At 51.7% G+C, this 15,307-nt stretch overlaps 4 protein-coding genes and 2 non-coding genes across 6 annotated transcripts; 4 read left to right on the top strand and 2 right to left on the bottom strand.

The window, feature by feature from the left end:
* The first annotated feature begins 576 nt into the window (after positions 1–576).
* Positions 577–3,482, top strand: SMAC4_01181 (uncharacterized protein). Its single transcript, XM_066089550.1, has 2 exons — positions 577–1,181; positions 1,290–3,482. The coding sequence occupies exons 1-2, from the start codon at positions 1,146–1,148 to the stop codon at positions 2,931–2,933; spliced, it is 1,680 nt and encodes a 559-aa protein (XP_065946600.1). The 5' UTR covers positions 577–1,145; the 3' UTR covers positions 2,934–3,482.
* Positions 3,483–5,563: 2,081 nt separating this feature from the next.
* On the top strand, positions 5,564–7,159 carry SMAC4_01180 (uncharacterized protein; the record flags this gene model as incomplete). The annotated part of the gene is made up of 2 exons (XM_003350237.1): positions 5,564–6,562; positions 6,632–7,159. 2 exons carry the CDS (start codon positions 5,564–5,566, stop codon positions 7,157–7,159), a joined length of 1,527 nt encoding a protein of 508 aa, XP_003350285.1.
* A 494-nt stretch (positions 7,160–7,653) lies between these two features.
* On the top strand, positions 7,654–7,763 carry SMAC4_13531. Its single transcript has 2 exons — positions 7,654–7,691; positions 7,722–7,763. It is a non-coding gene; the product is annotated as a tRNA-Leu (tRNA).
* A 2,006-nt stretch (positions 7,764–9,769) lies between these two features.
* Positions 9,770–11,431, top strand: SMAC4_01179 (uncharacterized protein). Its single transcript, XM_003350236.2, has 2 exons — positions 9,770–10,811; positions 10,898–11,431. The coding sequence occupies exons 1-2, from the start codon at positions 10,035–10,037 to the stop codon at positions 10,979–10,981; spliced, it is 861 nt and encodes a 286-aa protein (XP_003350284.1). The 5' UTR covers positions 9,770–10,034; the 3' UTR covers positions 10,982–11,431.
* Positions 11,432–11,627: 196 nt separating this feature from the next.
* SMAC4_13530 lies at positions 11,628–11,716 on the bottom strand. The gene is given in 2 exon segments: positions 11,628–11,663; positions 11,680–11,716. It is a non-coding gene; the product is annotated as a tRNA-Phe (tRNA).
* An 880-nt stretch (positions 11,717–12,596) lies between these two features.
* SMAC4_01178 (uncharacterized protein) lies at positions 12,597–13,187 on the bottom strand (the record flags this gene model as incomplete). The annotated part of the gene is made up of 1 exon (XM_003350235.1): positions 12,597–13,187. One exon carries the CDS (start codon positions 13,185–13,187, stop codon positions 12,597–12,599), a length of 591 nt encoding a protein of 196 aa, XP_003350283.1.
* Between the last annotated feature and the right edge of the window lie 2,120 nt (positions 13,188–15,307).

Below are 15,307 nucleotides of genomic sequence, written 5' to 3'. Positions count from 1 at the left end.
AAGATGTCTAAGAGGGCATGGACCAGTGTCACTCAGAAAAGCTTGGCTTGGATAATGGCCTCTTGTGGTCCAGCGGTTGTAGCCAGTTTGCGAAGCAGATCTTCAGATGTCCGAGATCGATCAGCCCTTGGTTCAGATTCTCTCAAAGATGGAGCTTGACGTACTGTGTATAGCTTCCTGGCCAGTTACTATGTGGTATGATGCCATGTCGTGCCATGGTATATTTATTATCCTGTTCCAAAGGCATAGTGGCAAAAACTATGCCCAGCTTTGATGGCTTGTTCCTCAGGAGTCTTAACCAGGCCGTAACTTTTTTTATTGCTAGGAGCAATTGTTGTTTTACAAGTCCTCTTGGGATGATGAGGCTCAAAGAGCTGACATCTCCATACCTTCCGTTAAGTAAAGAGGTACCTACCTTAGCGTAATGTACAAGCAGTCCTTATGTCATCTCCCAAACTGGGCCACTGTGCTGTGCTTTATGGTAAGAAGCCACACTCTCACAGCCCCTTCGTCATTCAATCACATGTCCATGAAGCCGACATTGAAATAAATGAGGACTTCGGACCGAAGCCTTGGAGTGTAAAATGGTAACATGAAATGGACGAGAGGAGCCCGAGTTCAACGACCCGGTGAGTGGGGCTCAAATTCAAGACAAGGGACGGGAGAAAACGTCAGAAATGCAAGTCACCCCAGAATGGTCTGTGTGTTTGCCTAAACCTTTTGCAGTTAGCCCACGGCTATCACACCGCGATGCCCCACCAGATGACAGCAAAGAGCCCACCGATGGAGTGGAAAAGCAACCCTGGAATTTAGCTGTGCCGTCCCTGTGGAAGAGTGGAATGCCGGTAGAAGACCTGGAAGCTGGAGCTGCGACGAGCTTCTTTCCTTTGATCCAGCGGCCATTTCCGACCTTCATCCAATCCCAATCACCACAACCTCACCCTTTATCCCACCACCTCCGCGTCGCACTACTCCAGCCTGACCCGAACCTTCCATTCCCCCCAGCTTATGAATTATACCCAGAGGTAACCATCCGCAGCCTCCGCAGCTCCAGCAAATACCGTTACGACCAAGAACCAGTACCATTCGCGCTCCATCGCCAGTTTTCCCGTCTAGAGTATAGCTAAAGCTTCCACCTTGTCGTGATGGCTAGTAGAGGGGTTCTCCCCCAAGTCCTCGCGGTACGTCTCCAGCTCTGTCCCCAGGCTGTCCTCAGGTTCTTCCCATGTATTTGCCTGTCATACCCACGGACCGTCTAAAGACAACCATGCTAACCAAAGCTTCTCCAGGGTCGGCTCAACCCGCGCGTCCCATCCTTGCTCGCGCGCGCCAGTCCTTTCCGCTCCCAAGCTGTCTTGTCCACCAGCTCGCTATACTCCCAGAGACAAGCTCCCATATTACGGCGCAGATATGCCACAGCACGCGACAACAACGATGCGGCCGATCAGGCCAAGGATGCCAAAGAGGGTGCCGAACATGAAGGCGCCGCAAACGTCGCCGCGGATACGGCTTCCAAGGACACGCAGTCCAAGCAGGCCGTCCTAGACGAGGCTTCTGGCTCTTCTGCCTCTTCCAGCACCACAACTCTCAATGACACCAGCGACTGGGAGACGAACGTAAACATGAACATTGACTCTTTCAAACAACTGCCCCATGCGAACTTCGGCGTCAACCAGTTCATTCCCTTCGATCCCGAGTTCAGGGAGGTTCTTAAGCAGATACCTTGGGAGTTCCGAGCCCCAATTCGATACGCCTTTGCCTACGGTTCTGGTGTTTTCCCGCAGTCCAAGTCTAGCGGCAAAGTTATTTCGGACGAAGAGCTCCGCAAAATTCATCCCAAGGCGCCCGAAGCCGTCAAAAGAGCCCAGGATGGAACTCCCAAAATGATCGACTTCATCTTTGGCGTCACCCATACCCAGCATTGGCACTCGCTCAACATGAAGCAGCACCGTCACCATTACTCGGCATTGGCCAGCCTGGGCTCAGGTGCAGTTTCGTACGTTCAGGACAAGATGGGCGCTGGAGTGTACTTCAACCCCTACGTCATTGTCAATGGGATCTTGATCAAGTACGGCGTTGTGCAGCTGGATACGCTTGAGCGCGATCTCACCCAGTGGGATACATTGTATCTTGCTGGACGACTGCACAAGCCTGTCAAGATTCTCCGTGATGATCCCAAGATTCGCTTGGCGAACCAGATCAACCTCTTGTCTGCTCTTCGGACAGCCCTGCTGTTGCTGCCACCGAAGTTCACCGAAGACGAGCTCTTTGCTACTATTGCCGGCATTAGTTATCTCGGCGACCCGCGCATGTCTCTTCCCACTGAGAACCCGAGCAAGGTGAAGAACATTGTCGGCAACAACATGACCAACTTCCGCCGCCTTTATCTTCCCCTGATCGAGACACTGCCGAACGTGGAGTACAACGATGCCAGCGCCACCGAGCGTGATTGGATCTGGAACGACAAGAGCCTCAACCTTTTGCAGGATATGGACCCTGTCAAGCGCGGAAACATGGTTCGCCGCTTGCCCAAGGCTTTCCGCTCGAAGCTCTACTTCGAGTACCAGAAGAAGTTTGCGATCCCCCAGCTCGAGTTCAACAAGATGATGGAGGAAAGTCGAAATGAGGACGCCGTGTCGTTCAAGCGTCGCCAGGGTGGAGGCTTCGAGCAGCGTATTGCCAGCGACGACCCCGCGGAGCTTCGCAAGCAAGTCCGGAGCGTCATCAAGCAGACTATCAACTGGCCAGCCACCACACAGTCTCTGAAGGGCCCTCTCACCAGCGGCTTCAAGCGCACGATACGTTACCTCTCTGAAAAGATGGATAAGTACCGTCAGGGAAAGGACGCTGAGAAGGCCAAGACCGCTGCTGCTACTGCCGAGGAGAAGCCCTCCGAAAAGTCGGAGGTCGACAGCAAGGCGGAGAAGAAGTAGATGAGCTTCTTCACCAACGTGGTTGACGTATCTGTGGTCTTGGCCACGTATCTGACTTCATTGGTTGTATCAAAATTGTACGTTCCGGGGCAGAGTGGGTTGGGTTTTCTGTTGTGGCCAGGTTACTAAGTTGCGACGATTCGGGGGTTGGGGAAACTGGGAACAGCGCGTTCCATTTCTTTGCATTATCACGGCATGGCGGTATCATCCAAAATTCCAGCAAGGGAGCGAGAAAGGGGAGGCAAGGTGATCAAGCAGGCTAGGCGTTCATGTGGTTTTGGCTTGTCTTCGAAGAGACTGATACAGCGAAATAAACATCCCGTGGGTTGGTTCATGTGGGATTGATGGGCTGGATAGATTCATGCCCACTGCATCATCAGCATGTATATGTCTTTCGGATAGAGTTGAGTAGTTATTTAGATTCTCACCAGCATAGGAAGCCGGGACTCGCGCTTCCAAACGACTTTGGCTAGGCTCGCTAAATAGACAAGGATTGGATAGCTTTTACTCTCTCTATAAGTGTAGAGATGGTGGTTGGTTGAATACGGCAAATACAAATAACTATCTTTACGAGTGTAAAGATGTTGGTTGCCCTTGTGGAGGATACTTCAAATCCAGATTGCATCTCTACAAGCGTAAAGATGATGAAGGCTAACTGAACTCACATATAGATATGAAGTATGCGATGCACCTCGGTTCGACAACATTGACGGTAGAGACGGCACCGAACTTGTTGACCGTGGAGGTTCTGTTCTTGGTTGCCCGTTACCCCCTGTTCCTGTGCTCTGGGCATCTGGACGCTACCAAGTCCGAGCTTCAATTGGACGCAGCTGCAATGTTTCTGCGGGGTACCTGCCCCTGAACGCCTGGCTTGGCGGCCAATGACACTGGGATCGTGGATTTGGACGATGAAGCTTCAGATTGATAACGAACCCATCGGATTTCCATAAAACCCTAGAACGTAAGAATTTTGTGTCTTAGATCCTTTTGAGGACGTTCGTCGTTGGTTCCTGTCCAATTTTCCGACATCCTTCGTCTGCGATGAAAGTCTATCTCCACGGCATGCGGTGTACAGTGAAGTCGTATGCAACCCCGAAAAGCCGAAAAGATATGGAAGGTGATGACCCAAAGATACGGTCATATGAGTGACACCCCAAACCAATATTGCGATGCTGGCCTTGGCCATAGCCTACCTATATGCACCGCCTAGTATCACGTTGGTTCAGTTCGTGTTCGTAGCTCACCTAGTTATAGTGTCCTGATTACCACACCCAAGACAACCCGAAAAACCACCCACGCTCAGCCAAGCTCCTAACCTCAAAGATAGGCGCAACGCAAAAAAAAGGTCTCCTGCAGTGAGCTCACTGGACTAACCCCTTCACAGACAGTCCAAACCTGCTATCGAAATTACCACCAAGTCACCAACCACCACGACTCGGTGAGTTCCTACTTCGGGTTGCCATGCCCGAGATGAGATGACGGAAGACGTTCTTGTACTGTACCTACTCACCGCTGGGCGCCTTGTGGCATCACCTACCTACCTACCTACCTACCTTTTCAAGGTGTTATCTTGCCAACTTCCAACCTCGGAGAGAATGGAAATGCGTGGCATTTCTTGGAGGGTCGGGTATGTAAGGCACGCAGGCACACACTTCTCGAGGCACGCACCTTGTCAAGAATTGGGTATGACATCCCCCACGTTGTTCGTGCGTGCTTGATGCTCGATATCTCTCCGAATCCAACCTCGATGCAGGCCGGCTTTTTTTTTTTTGGTTCGGTTATTCAGATTCTGATCCGAACGATGATGTCGTCCGTCGTATTGTAGCCTCATAAAAGTCTGCAGAACCGGTTTCCTATACTTCGAAACTAGATAGGCAACCCAAGTTGTCTCCAAGAGGTCGATACATAATAGTGTAAGGCGTACAGATAGGTACAGTACGGTAGACAGGAATGCAACAGGCCAGTCCAGATCGAAAGTAACCAAAAATGAACCCAGGTCCACCCCGCAAGAGAGAGAGAGAAAGACAATACCGAGATCCCAAGATTCCCAAGAATGCCGAATCCTCGTAGCCAAGTCCAGGCCGTCCCAGGACCTGCCATTCTGGATTTAGCAGAGCACGACATTCGGCAATGGACCGTGGTGAACCGTGGGGCTGCCAACAATAAGCCTCGATGGGCGCCATGCTAAAAGAGGCAGCTCCCGCGATATCACGCTTGGCTTTCCTTGGCTAGCCCGGAGGAACCCAGCCTAAAGCCCGCCAAGGCCAGGAAACTGGGGAAGACTAGTGGGAGCGTTGCATCAACTGCCACTTTGGGAGCCTTGTCCCTTCGGACCGCCGTGTTGTCGATTATCAAGGCCTCGTTGACGTGATGGAGAAGATGGTGGTGATTGTGAGGTTGACATGAGATTGGAATGTGCTGTCGTGTAGTGTAGTGAACTGAGTCGCGCTGCTGCAGAGCAACAACAGGCAGGGGTTCGACATGATGGGAGGGGGAGCTCGATAGCTCATGGTTTCGGTTTTCTATATCTTGCTGGTGATTCCCACGTTCCTGTCTTACATCTCTACCACTGCCTCCTCTCAGTCTTTTCCAATCCTTTCTCGGAAAACATAGGTGTTGAATCCGCCAAAATGAGAACTGTCGCTGCCTCCCTCGCAACCCTCGCCCTGGCGGTTCCCGCCCTGGCCTCCACCAGCCAAGGCGGTCCTACCAGGAAGCCCTATGTCTGCTCCGACGCCCTGCAGCACCTCATCACCGAGAAGGACATTCGCGCCGGTGCTCAGACGCTCCAGGACATTGCCGACGCCAACAGCGGCACCCGTGTCTTTGGTAGCACCGGTCACAACGCCACCGTCGACTTCCTCTACAACACCCTCAAGGACACCGGCTACTATGACGTCTACAAGCAGCCCTTCACCGAGACCTACTCGGCCGGTACCGGCTCCCTGAGCGTCAACGGCAAGGACCTCGATGTCCAGATCATGACCTACACCCCCGCTGGCACTGCCACTGGTCCTATCGTCTATGCCGAGGGCCTTGGCTGCTCCGCTGCCGAGTACCCTGCTGAGGCTTCCGGCAACATCGTTCTCGTCTCCCGTGGTACCTGCAGCTTCGGTCAGAAGGCCCTGAGCGCCAAGGAGGCTGGCGCCGTCGGCTTGCTCATCTACAACAACGTTGCCGGCTCTCTCTCCGGCACCCTCGGCGAGGCCTTCAAGGATTATGCGCCCGTTCTCGGTGTCAGCAAGGAGGACGGCGAGGCTCTCGTCGCCTCCATCAAGGCTGGTGAGGAGGTCAACGCCGAGTTCGAGGTCGACGCCATCACCGAGCCGCGTGTCAGCTTCAACGTCATTGCCGAGACCAAGGGCGGTGACCATAACAACGTCCTCGTCGTTGGTGGCCACTCCGACTCCGTTGCCGCCGGCCCCGGCATCAACGATGATGGCTCCGGTATCATTGGTATCCTGACCGTCGCCAAGGCCCTCACCAAATTCCAGGTCAAGAATGCCGTCCGCTTCGGCTTCTGGTCCGCTGAGGAGTTTGGCCTGCTTGGCTCCGAGTACTATGTCAAGTCCCTCAACGGTTCCGAGACTGAGCTCGCCAAGATCCGTGCTTACCTCAACTTCGATATGGTATGTTTTCCTTTGTGAAATGTCAGCCATATAATGACAGTGATGCTAACGGGTCAAAAAAAAAAACAGATCGCCTCCCCCAACTATGTTTACGGCATCTACGACGGTGACGGCAGCGCCTTCAACCTGACCGGTCCCCAGGGCTCTGACGTCATCGAGAAGGACTTTGAGCAGTTCTTCGTCAAGAACAAGGTCGCCTCCATTCCCTCCGAGTTCAGCGGTCGCTCCGACTATGCTGCCTTCATCGAGAACGGCATTCCCTCGGGCGGCATCTTTACCGGTGCCGAGGGCATCAAGACTGAGGAGGAGGCTGCCGCCATCGGTGGCACCGCCGGCATCTCGTACGATGTCAACTACCACAAGGCCGGTGACAACATTGACAACATCGCCTGGGACGCCTTCCTCCTTAACACCAAGGCCATCGCCAACAGCGTGGCCAAGTACGCCCGCTCCTTCAAGTCGCTTCCCGCCATCAACCTCATGCAGCGCCGCTGGGATGGTGATGTTGCTCAGACCCTCAAGCGCAATAAGAAGCGCGCCAACGAGGCTCACACCCACTCCCACTCCGGCCCTTGCGGCGGTGGTGAGGAGATCTAAATGGCTTCATCGAGAGGTCTCGGTGCGGGGTTGATGATGATGACGATGGTTGCATGTCGTGGAATGTATAATGATATACGATACCCCTATGTATATACCTTAATGTAGTGAAATGACAAGAACATATCAAAAGACAGACAGGGGCATGTTGTCGAGATTGTGGTGCGCCATGAAATGGGAAGGTTGTCGAAGGTTGTTGTTTGTTTTAAAGTTCACATTGGCGCAGCACAACAGCGCATCCCCCATCTGCCGTCCGGCATTGGCAAGGTGCAGGCCGCTAAAGTCGGTGCCGGTAGTGTGGAGCTGCCTCTGTGCCGCACCCGTATGTACCTGTACCCACCCGACAAACTTCAAGCCCCTAATACCTTAGTGGGTCGCACCGCTTATCCGATAAGCTGCCGCCCTTTTCGACATGAGATTTTTCTCTTCAAGACGGCGGAAACCCACAAAGTTCATGAATTGAAAATCTCCAACGAAAAAACAACTAAATCAAAGGCAAGATGGCCGAGCGGTCTAAGGCGCCACGTTAAGGTTAACCCTTAATCCGAGTTATTACTCAGTTCCGTGGTCCGAAAGGGCGTGGGTTCGAATCCCACTCTTGTCAAGTTCATGCGATGACCTCCTGCTCAGAGGTTTTCAATTCTTTTTACACACTTGCCCGTGCTGTGCTGGTGTCTTTTTGCCTTACTATCGATCGTCCCATCGTCCATTTCGGTTACTGGCCTTTCGATAGCAACTCGCCAACAACAACATCAGACTCAGAGTCTATATGAACGATTCCATCCAGGGCGTGGCAGTCACTTCAGTTCTAGTGATCTGAATAGTGATATGCTAAAGTCATCTAGTCCAATTCTATTCGATAGACGCAAATCCAAGTTTTGCTCGATGCCTACTACATCAGTCAGGCGGAGGAGGGTGGGCGCCAATGATCCGGGACACTCGCCCGATCTTGAACATGGACGTTCGGCTCGCCTTGCCTCCTTCATGATCCACACTCTCTCCATGAGCGCCTTCTTCTCCCAGCTGCCAATGTCATATGGATCCCATATTTTCCTCCTATACCCAGTCATCTGCACAGCTTCCTATTCGGTCTGACAGTGGGTTTGACTGAGCCGGATACTGGCGATACTGCGGGCAAAATGTGAAACAATCACGACCTGACTGACGCCTTGCCAATGAGTCTGGATCTAGCCTACAGTCGAAGCGCTTGGAATCGGATAACGGTTGCCAAAACTCAACGGATTGTTTCGACTTCATCGAATGCAAGTGCTTGCAGTCAGGAAACAACCACAAGATGAGAACGCGTGGCTAAGATTGGAGAACAGGGTCGTATCCCTCCTCCTTTTCCTTTGCACGGTAAACGGTGCATGTGCCCCTGACAATCTCGACTTGGAAATGATCCAGCCAATGAGAACGCTACCCCAGAACTTCCACGATTCTCAACTGCACTCGAGACCCAAGGCCTTGGTCAACACCGCTCGGCATTGATTTGCAAACTCGGCAGACGCTTAAGATCCCCTGTTAATGCTCCAGGTTAACAATCAATGCCATGCGGCTGGCTGACGCAATCACTGGAGGAGAAATCTCAGACATGGCGGCCCCACGATCTCGTCACTCACGGCTCTGAAACCCCAGAGGCAATGGGTGAGATGGAAAAACCTGATAGACGGATGTCAAAGTGGAAGACAGCCCCGAGTACACAGCGTTACACAAAAAGCCCGTTGTGCCTAAGCACTTACCTTTTCTGCTCGACTAAATCGCCGCAACCGAGAACCGTGGGTAGCATACTCGGCGGTATTACTCCTCATCACGGGTTACTTGCCTGGCAGCATGCAATCCCTCTGACACCGAACCGATGCCACCAAAGTTATTGTAGTTGTCCAAAAAGGACAACTCCGCGTGAAGAGGGTGCCAAAAACCGCGAGACCAGGGTAACACCCCTGAAGTCAACATCTCCCCTGTCTACGCAATGCCACAGGCCGCTAGAGGCAGACTTGCGCAGGAACAACGCCTGGACAAAGCACGGCAGACGCCACTCTGGGGTTTAATCCTACGGTACTGTAACGGTGACAGTATCGGCCCTTGGACCCTTCATCTAACGACGTCGTCTATTGTGGCCCAATGGAGACAACAGAAACATGTTTGCTCGCTATCAACTTTGGCTTGGACCTTAAACTACCTACTACTCTAAAACACATTCGGCAGACTACTAAATCTCAACATCATAGGGTTTCTACCCGATAACTCACTGTCATTGGAGGTCGGCCCTCAATAATCAGGGTGGCCACATGGTGACGAAGATTTGGGATGCTGGTGATCCAGACATAATCACACAGTTCTCGAACGGCAACTGACATCTAGACCCGATACTTCATCGAAGGATCCTTTGCTCCTTCAGGCACCAGCTCCGGGATATATCCGATATGCTGATACAGTAACATCCAGCTTTCCGCCAACACCGGACGTCGCTGAATAAGTCTCTTCTCGATGCTAGCAACACTCATCCGGTCTTTCGGACCAAGAACCAAGAAAGGCTTGAAAACCGTTCAAGTGATATGTCCTTGATGGCACACTTCTCATACTTAGCAGTACTCGGTATGATCGGCTGATCCTACCCCGATCCCCATTCCGCCGCAGTACGGCTGCTTTCTCCAAGTCAAGACGGTAAGAGGGTGTTCGAGGTGGATATTTAACTGCAACATAACTCCCCGTTCTCAAGACATTATCCCTACCTTCATCAGAGCAGAAGCTTCCCGACACTCCTTCAACCTTGTCTGTACATATTTACCAGGCTTCTTGTCCTACTTGTGTATATTGCTTCCTGTTTCACTTCACACAATCCTTTCTACCACAAACACAGTTAAACACAGTTACAATGCGTTTTTCTCCATCCATCCTCCTTCCCTTTCTCCCCTCCTTAGTCTCAGCATGGTACCCTCCCACTCTCCAGGGCTACAACCTAGTCTGGTACGACCAGTTCGAAGGCAACTCGGCGACCTCGCCCAACACTGGCCGCTGGAACATCATCAACGGCAAGCTCAACGTCAACCACGAGCTCGAGACCTACTCGTCCTCCACCAAGACCGTCCAGGTCAGCGGCGGCTACACCCTCCAGATCGTCCCTTGGCGCCAGCAAAATGGCAACGGTGACTGGATTTCCGGCCGCCTCGAGTCCACCTACACCTTCACCCCCGCTCCGGGCAAGAAGACCGTCGCCCAGGCTGACATACGCTTCGGCAGCAACCCGACCAACACCAAGGCCGGGATCTGGCCGGCTTTCTGGCTACTAGGCAACGAGCTTCGAACAGGCGGCAGCTGGCCCGCCTGCGGCGAGCTCGATATCCTCGAGACTGTCAACGGCGATCTGAGGGGCTACGGGACCCTCCATTGCGGAACGTTCCCTGGCGGGCCTTGCAACGAGCCGACGGGCAAAGGAGGCAGTACCGTGATCCCGAACCAGGACTGGCATACGTGGAAGATCGAATGGGATCGCACGTCGGGCGACTGGTGGACTTCCAAGATTTCGTGGTACATGGACGGGGTCAAGTTCCATGAGGTTTCGGGACAGTCGCTCAATGAGTGGACGGCGTTTGACAAGATTAGCAATAAGCCGTTGTTCTTTATTTTGAATGTGGCTGTTGGCGGGGACTGGGTAAGTGTTTCTATCCTGCCTCTGAATTTTACCCAACTTTGATCAAGGATAAGTGAATGCTGACGACAAAACATAACTACATACAGCCCGGTAATCCGAACAGTAACACCAAGGATGGGTATGGGTCGATGATGGAGGTTGGGTACGTCGCTCATTACGTCTCTAACTGAGCTGCATTTTCCTTACCGGGACTCGCCCCGTCCGTCAGGGCGCGAAGCAGTTCTGGCTCAGACGAGGAAGGAGAAGAGAGGAGGAGGATTATTCTCTCCTTTTGCCTGTTACCGGGCGGTTTTGGTTACCTTCTTTGGTCCTTTCATGTGCACATTTCTTTTGACTGAGCTCGCTTCGTGCACTCCTCAGGGACTGACTGACTGACCCATTCGCTCCTTTGGATTTGTCACTTCACATTCTTTCAAGAACAATCGTCTTCTTACATTTTCTTGGAAGTCTTCAGTCAATTTTTGGACATATCATTCATTCATTCATTCATTCATTCACCATTCATGTAAATAAACTATTCATTAACTTCTGGTGTTTCCAGACCGTTTTAAAACGCCTTCACAGCATCACTGATTGATCTCTTCGGAACAAAGAAATGCACTCAGTGCATGCAACAAAAAAGGCACTTGCATTTCCAGCGGCTGGCGCACCCGGCCGGCCACCTGTGCTTAGGTATTTTTGTCGACCATGCCATGCACACGGTACATACAGCCAGCAACTCCAACCAATTCATTGTTTACTTCCCCTGAATCTCCGCCGCCGCTAGCCAGGCCCACCTACACGCGTAGGTGGACTTGAAAAAAATGCAAAAAGAAATGCGGTTTGTGTGGATCGAACACACGACCTTCAGATTTAGGAGTGAAGTGGACTTCAGTCTGACGCTCTCCCAACTGAGCTAAACCCGCTTTCGATGTTAGTTTGACGCCGTCGTAGTGCATAAGTAAGGTAGAAGCAGACGCATGCACATCCCTACCTATCCTCGCTTTGGTTGGAGTTGCAGTGCACGATAGGTACCCAGGCCCTTACTCATGTGCGCTTTTACGCACTTCGGATAGATGCACTGAAAACCTAGGCATCAAGGGAACTTACACATGCGAAGCGATGCATCAAATTGATTTTACCTGATTCGCATTCGGAATTCCGAGTGGAAAGAGCGAGGGCAGTGTCACAGACGACCGTATGTACCTAGCTACCTACCTCTGCCCAGAGCCCAGTTTATCAGTTTATGCAACATATGATCACATCCTCGGGGAGACTGCGATACTCGGAAAAAAAAAAAAAAAAAAAAAAAAAAAAAAGGGAGTTTCAATTGCAACATTAAAATTTCTTCGTTGTCACGAAAAACGTTCCATACCTTACCTTATCATCGCTGGCTTCTTAATATCCATGCAAGGTTGCAAAGCGCTTCCATGCCGCTTGCTGATTGTCGCTTGATGGTGATTGATCAACGAGAAAAACGTAAAGGTAGACAAAGGAAAATTAATAAAGAATGGACAGGGTGATGAATCATGGCCCCGTTGTTTCCTTCGGAGCCACCCCCTTATGCTCCTCCTCCCAGTATGTGTTCCCTCGGCCGTCGGTCCAACCCGTCCTACTGCGAACGAGCTGCGTTGTCATGTTAGAACTATATCTTGTCGGGCGTGGAAAAGATGGACTCACATCCTCTGGTCGTGGGTGATCTAGGGTTGGACAGGATTCACTTCTCAAAAGCGCGGGCCCCAACCAACTGGATTTGCGGAACATTGGTTAGTAGGCTGAAATACTGGCTCGATGGAAGGATTCAATTCAACATGTTTGCCCACTGGTGGGAGGGTAGTAAAAGGGTGCTTGTTGATACACGAAGTGCCTCGGCGGAGACGGGTTGTTCAACTCCGCCATCACCTCTCGGTAAATATTGCGAGAAAAGCTCATGTGTGATTCGTTGGTGGCGGCGGCAGCAGCCGGAGTTGGCTGATAGGCCGTATAGGCTCCTTGATAGAAGCCGTGCATGCCACTGGAGGCAGAGCCATAGGAGGCCTGACGATGATGGCCTTGGTTGTAGACCCCTTGAGAAGATGGATGGTGCATAGAAGACACAGGGCGCCAAACTGCGTCAATGTTGTAAGAGCAAGGGCCCATATGAGGGAGATGATACCTGTTCCCTTTCAGGGACTTGTAGCCAGGCAGCACGCTGACGTCGGCTTTTGTCGAACTTGGAGAAGAATTCGCAGAACTCGGAGGTGTGGGCTCCAGGCCCTTGGGGATGAATGCCAGGGCCAGGGGGTTCAACGTCTTCTCCTTGGGAATTGAATCACCGTTCTTGGGAAGCGGGTCACCCTTCCTCCTCCTAGGAGGATTGGTGCCGTTGCAGATAATGATTCCGATGACGCCCGGCATCGTGGCGAGGTCGCAGGTGTGGTTGAAGAAGAGAAAGAATGGAAGTTTTGTTGCCGAAGAGTGATTAGAAGGGTGGTGATGGATGAGGAGGCCCAAGAGAAGGGGGTGGAGAGGGTGAATAGGTGAAGCGATGGGCAGGAGAACGACCAACTGAATATATAGCCCTGTTTGCATTTTGAACAACGAACCGTGATGCGCATTTGAGCGGTCCTGCTGAGAAATATGTGCATGCAGCAATGCATGGGAGGCTGTGAACATTGTCCTGATCGAATGGTTGATGTATCCACATTGTGGCCCTCAATCCAACAATGCGGTTCATAGAGAAGCAGCACGAAGACCGGAAGGAAAGACTGCTTAGAATCATACAGTCCGAACACTGAGTTGGAATTGGCGGAGAAAGATGATTTTCAAGATAACAGTAATGGCATATACGCGCTGTCGGTGGCAGCAGCCCAGAAGTAGGTGATGTGCGATGCCGCAACACATCGTCCCCCGCACCGGGACGAGCGACATACATATCTCCAACCTCTTTCGTGACTGTTTTACCTTGATCATGAGGAAGTCAAGCGTCGACGATTGGAAGGTTTGTTGTTGTTGTTGCAGTTGTTTGCCGCTTGTCCTTCTCAGAACATCGCCTCCTTGTTTTCAACTCATTCACCGAATCGCTACAAGTAGGTAGACACTCAGTTGCTGCTTGGGTTTTCACATTGATCTGGACCACATCCACCAATCCAATGAACAAGAGGATGAAGATCAAAAGATACAAACAGCAAAAAGAAAAGGAGAATGACGGGAAAGTTGACAGACGAGACAAGAAAAACCCCAGGCAGAAGCCCCCCAGATCTCATAACTGTAATCAACGGTGGATTGTTCCTGGGCATCAAGCATTGTGCAGCTTTTGTTCGATTTCTGGTCCAGGTACTGGAACACTTTCTGTCGAATAATCCATCCTTTGAAAATCCCTGGCTCGGAACACTGGAGTAAAAAGCATTCTGGTTTTCTACGCCGTTGACCATGTCATTGAATAAGTGTCCACGATTGGGGTTGTCCTTCTGTTATGATGATTAACAATCCTTTTATTTGTTGGATTGTCCAGTTTGGACCCTGAAGTTTGAGCATCATCAAGCGCTTCAAAGACAAACGACGATTATCAAGGAGCAATACAAGCGGGTTGCCGGTTGTGTTAATATCATTCTCCATTTGCCTGAAGGAACAAGTCGATGATGTCAACATTGAAAGTTTGGAATGAGGTTTCACGACTGCCGGTGACAAGGGTCTTTGATCCTCGGTTGTGCCTTCCCTTTAGTGGCTTGATAGCAGCGGAGAACCTGGCTTTCTCTTACCTAAAACAAGCTAGCTTCAGGAACAGTCTGTGAGATCTCATGCACCACTCCTGCAATATCAATGTCCCCAACTTTTGCCAGCCCAGCACCCCCGCGTTTTGAGGAAGTCGATCTTGATATGTCGACGAGATATGCCACGCCGAGTACCTTGGCGCAAGATTAATACGTGTAACACTCGACCTCCACAGGCAGCCACTGACCTCATCCCACCACGTGCTGGAAAATCTAAAGGCTACCAGCTGAAGTTATCGGATAGCGACTTTTGAGCCTTTCCAAAAGTATGGACATCCGCTTCCCTTGGCAGACTTGGGAGACGGAGAATCCATCCTCAATAGGCAGGTCGAAGCCATTCAGCCACAGATCGACCCCATTGATACTAAACACTCGCGACATTACGTCGTGGCGCCGGCCATCAACAAGGATAACATGTTCATGGCCTCCTGATCAAGGCGGCGAAACCAATAATCCACGTCGATCACCCACACGGCTACTGCAAGCCAAGGATGGAATTTGAGGGAGGAGACGAGCATCGACGAAATGGATCTAGACCCAAGTTCTCCTGGAGGAGGAGATGGAGAGGTATAAAAGGCTGAAGAGATCGACTCCTCAGAGTGCCATCTATCCACCCAAACCACCGTCTTCCTACCACTCGTAAACCTTCAGAACAGAACCCTTATTCACCATGCGCACCCAATCCCTCCTCTCCCTTCTCGCCGCCTCGGTGGCCATGGCCGCCGTCAACGAGCCCTGCACCGGCTCCGGAGGCGCAGCAGGTAA

Source organism: Sordaria macrospora, chromosome 3 (assembly GCF_033870435.1).
Source record: "Sordaria macrospora chromosome 3, complete sequence".
NCBI classification, from domain to species: Eukaryota; Fungi; Ascomycota; class Sordariomycetes; order Sordariales; family Sordariaceae; genus Sordaria; species Sordaria macrospora.
The sequence above is the reverse complement of the archived record's forward strand: the minus strand, read 5'-3'. Positions and strand labels throughout refer to the sequence as shown.

Bases quoted from the DNA above. Each gene is read 5' to 3' on its own strand.
- SMAC4_01179 (XM_003350236.2), top strand. From the start codon at position 10,035: ATGCGTTTTTCTCCATCCATCCTCCTTCCCTTTCTCCCCTCCTTAGTC. The intron at 10,812-10,897 runs GTAAGTGTTTCT...AACTACATACAG, and splicing joins TGGCTGTTGGCGGGGACTGG to CCCGGTAATCCGAACAGTAA.
- SMAC4_01181 (XM_066089550.1), top strand. From the start codon at position 1,146: ATGGCTAGTAGAGGGGTTCTCCCCCAAGTCCTCGCG. The intron at 1,182-1,289 runs GTACGTCTCCAG...AAGCTTCTCCAG, and splicing joins TTCTCCCCCAAGTCCTCGCG to GGTCGGCTCAACCCGCGCGT.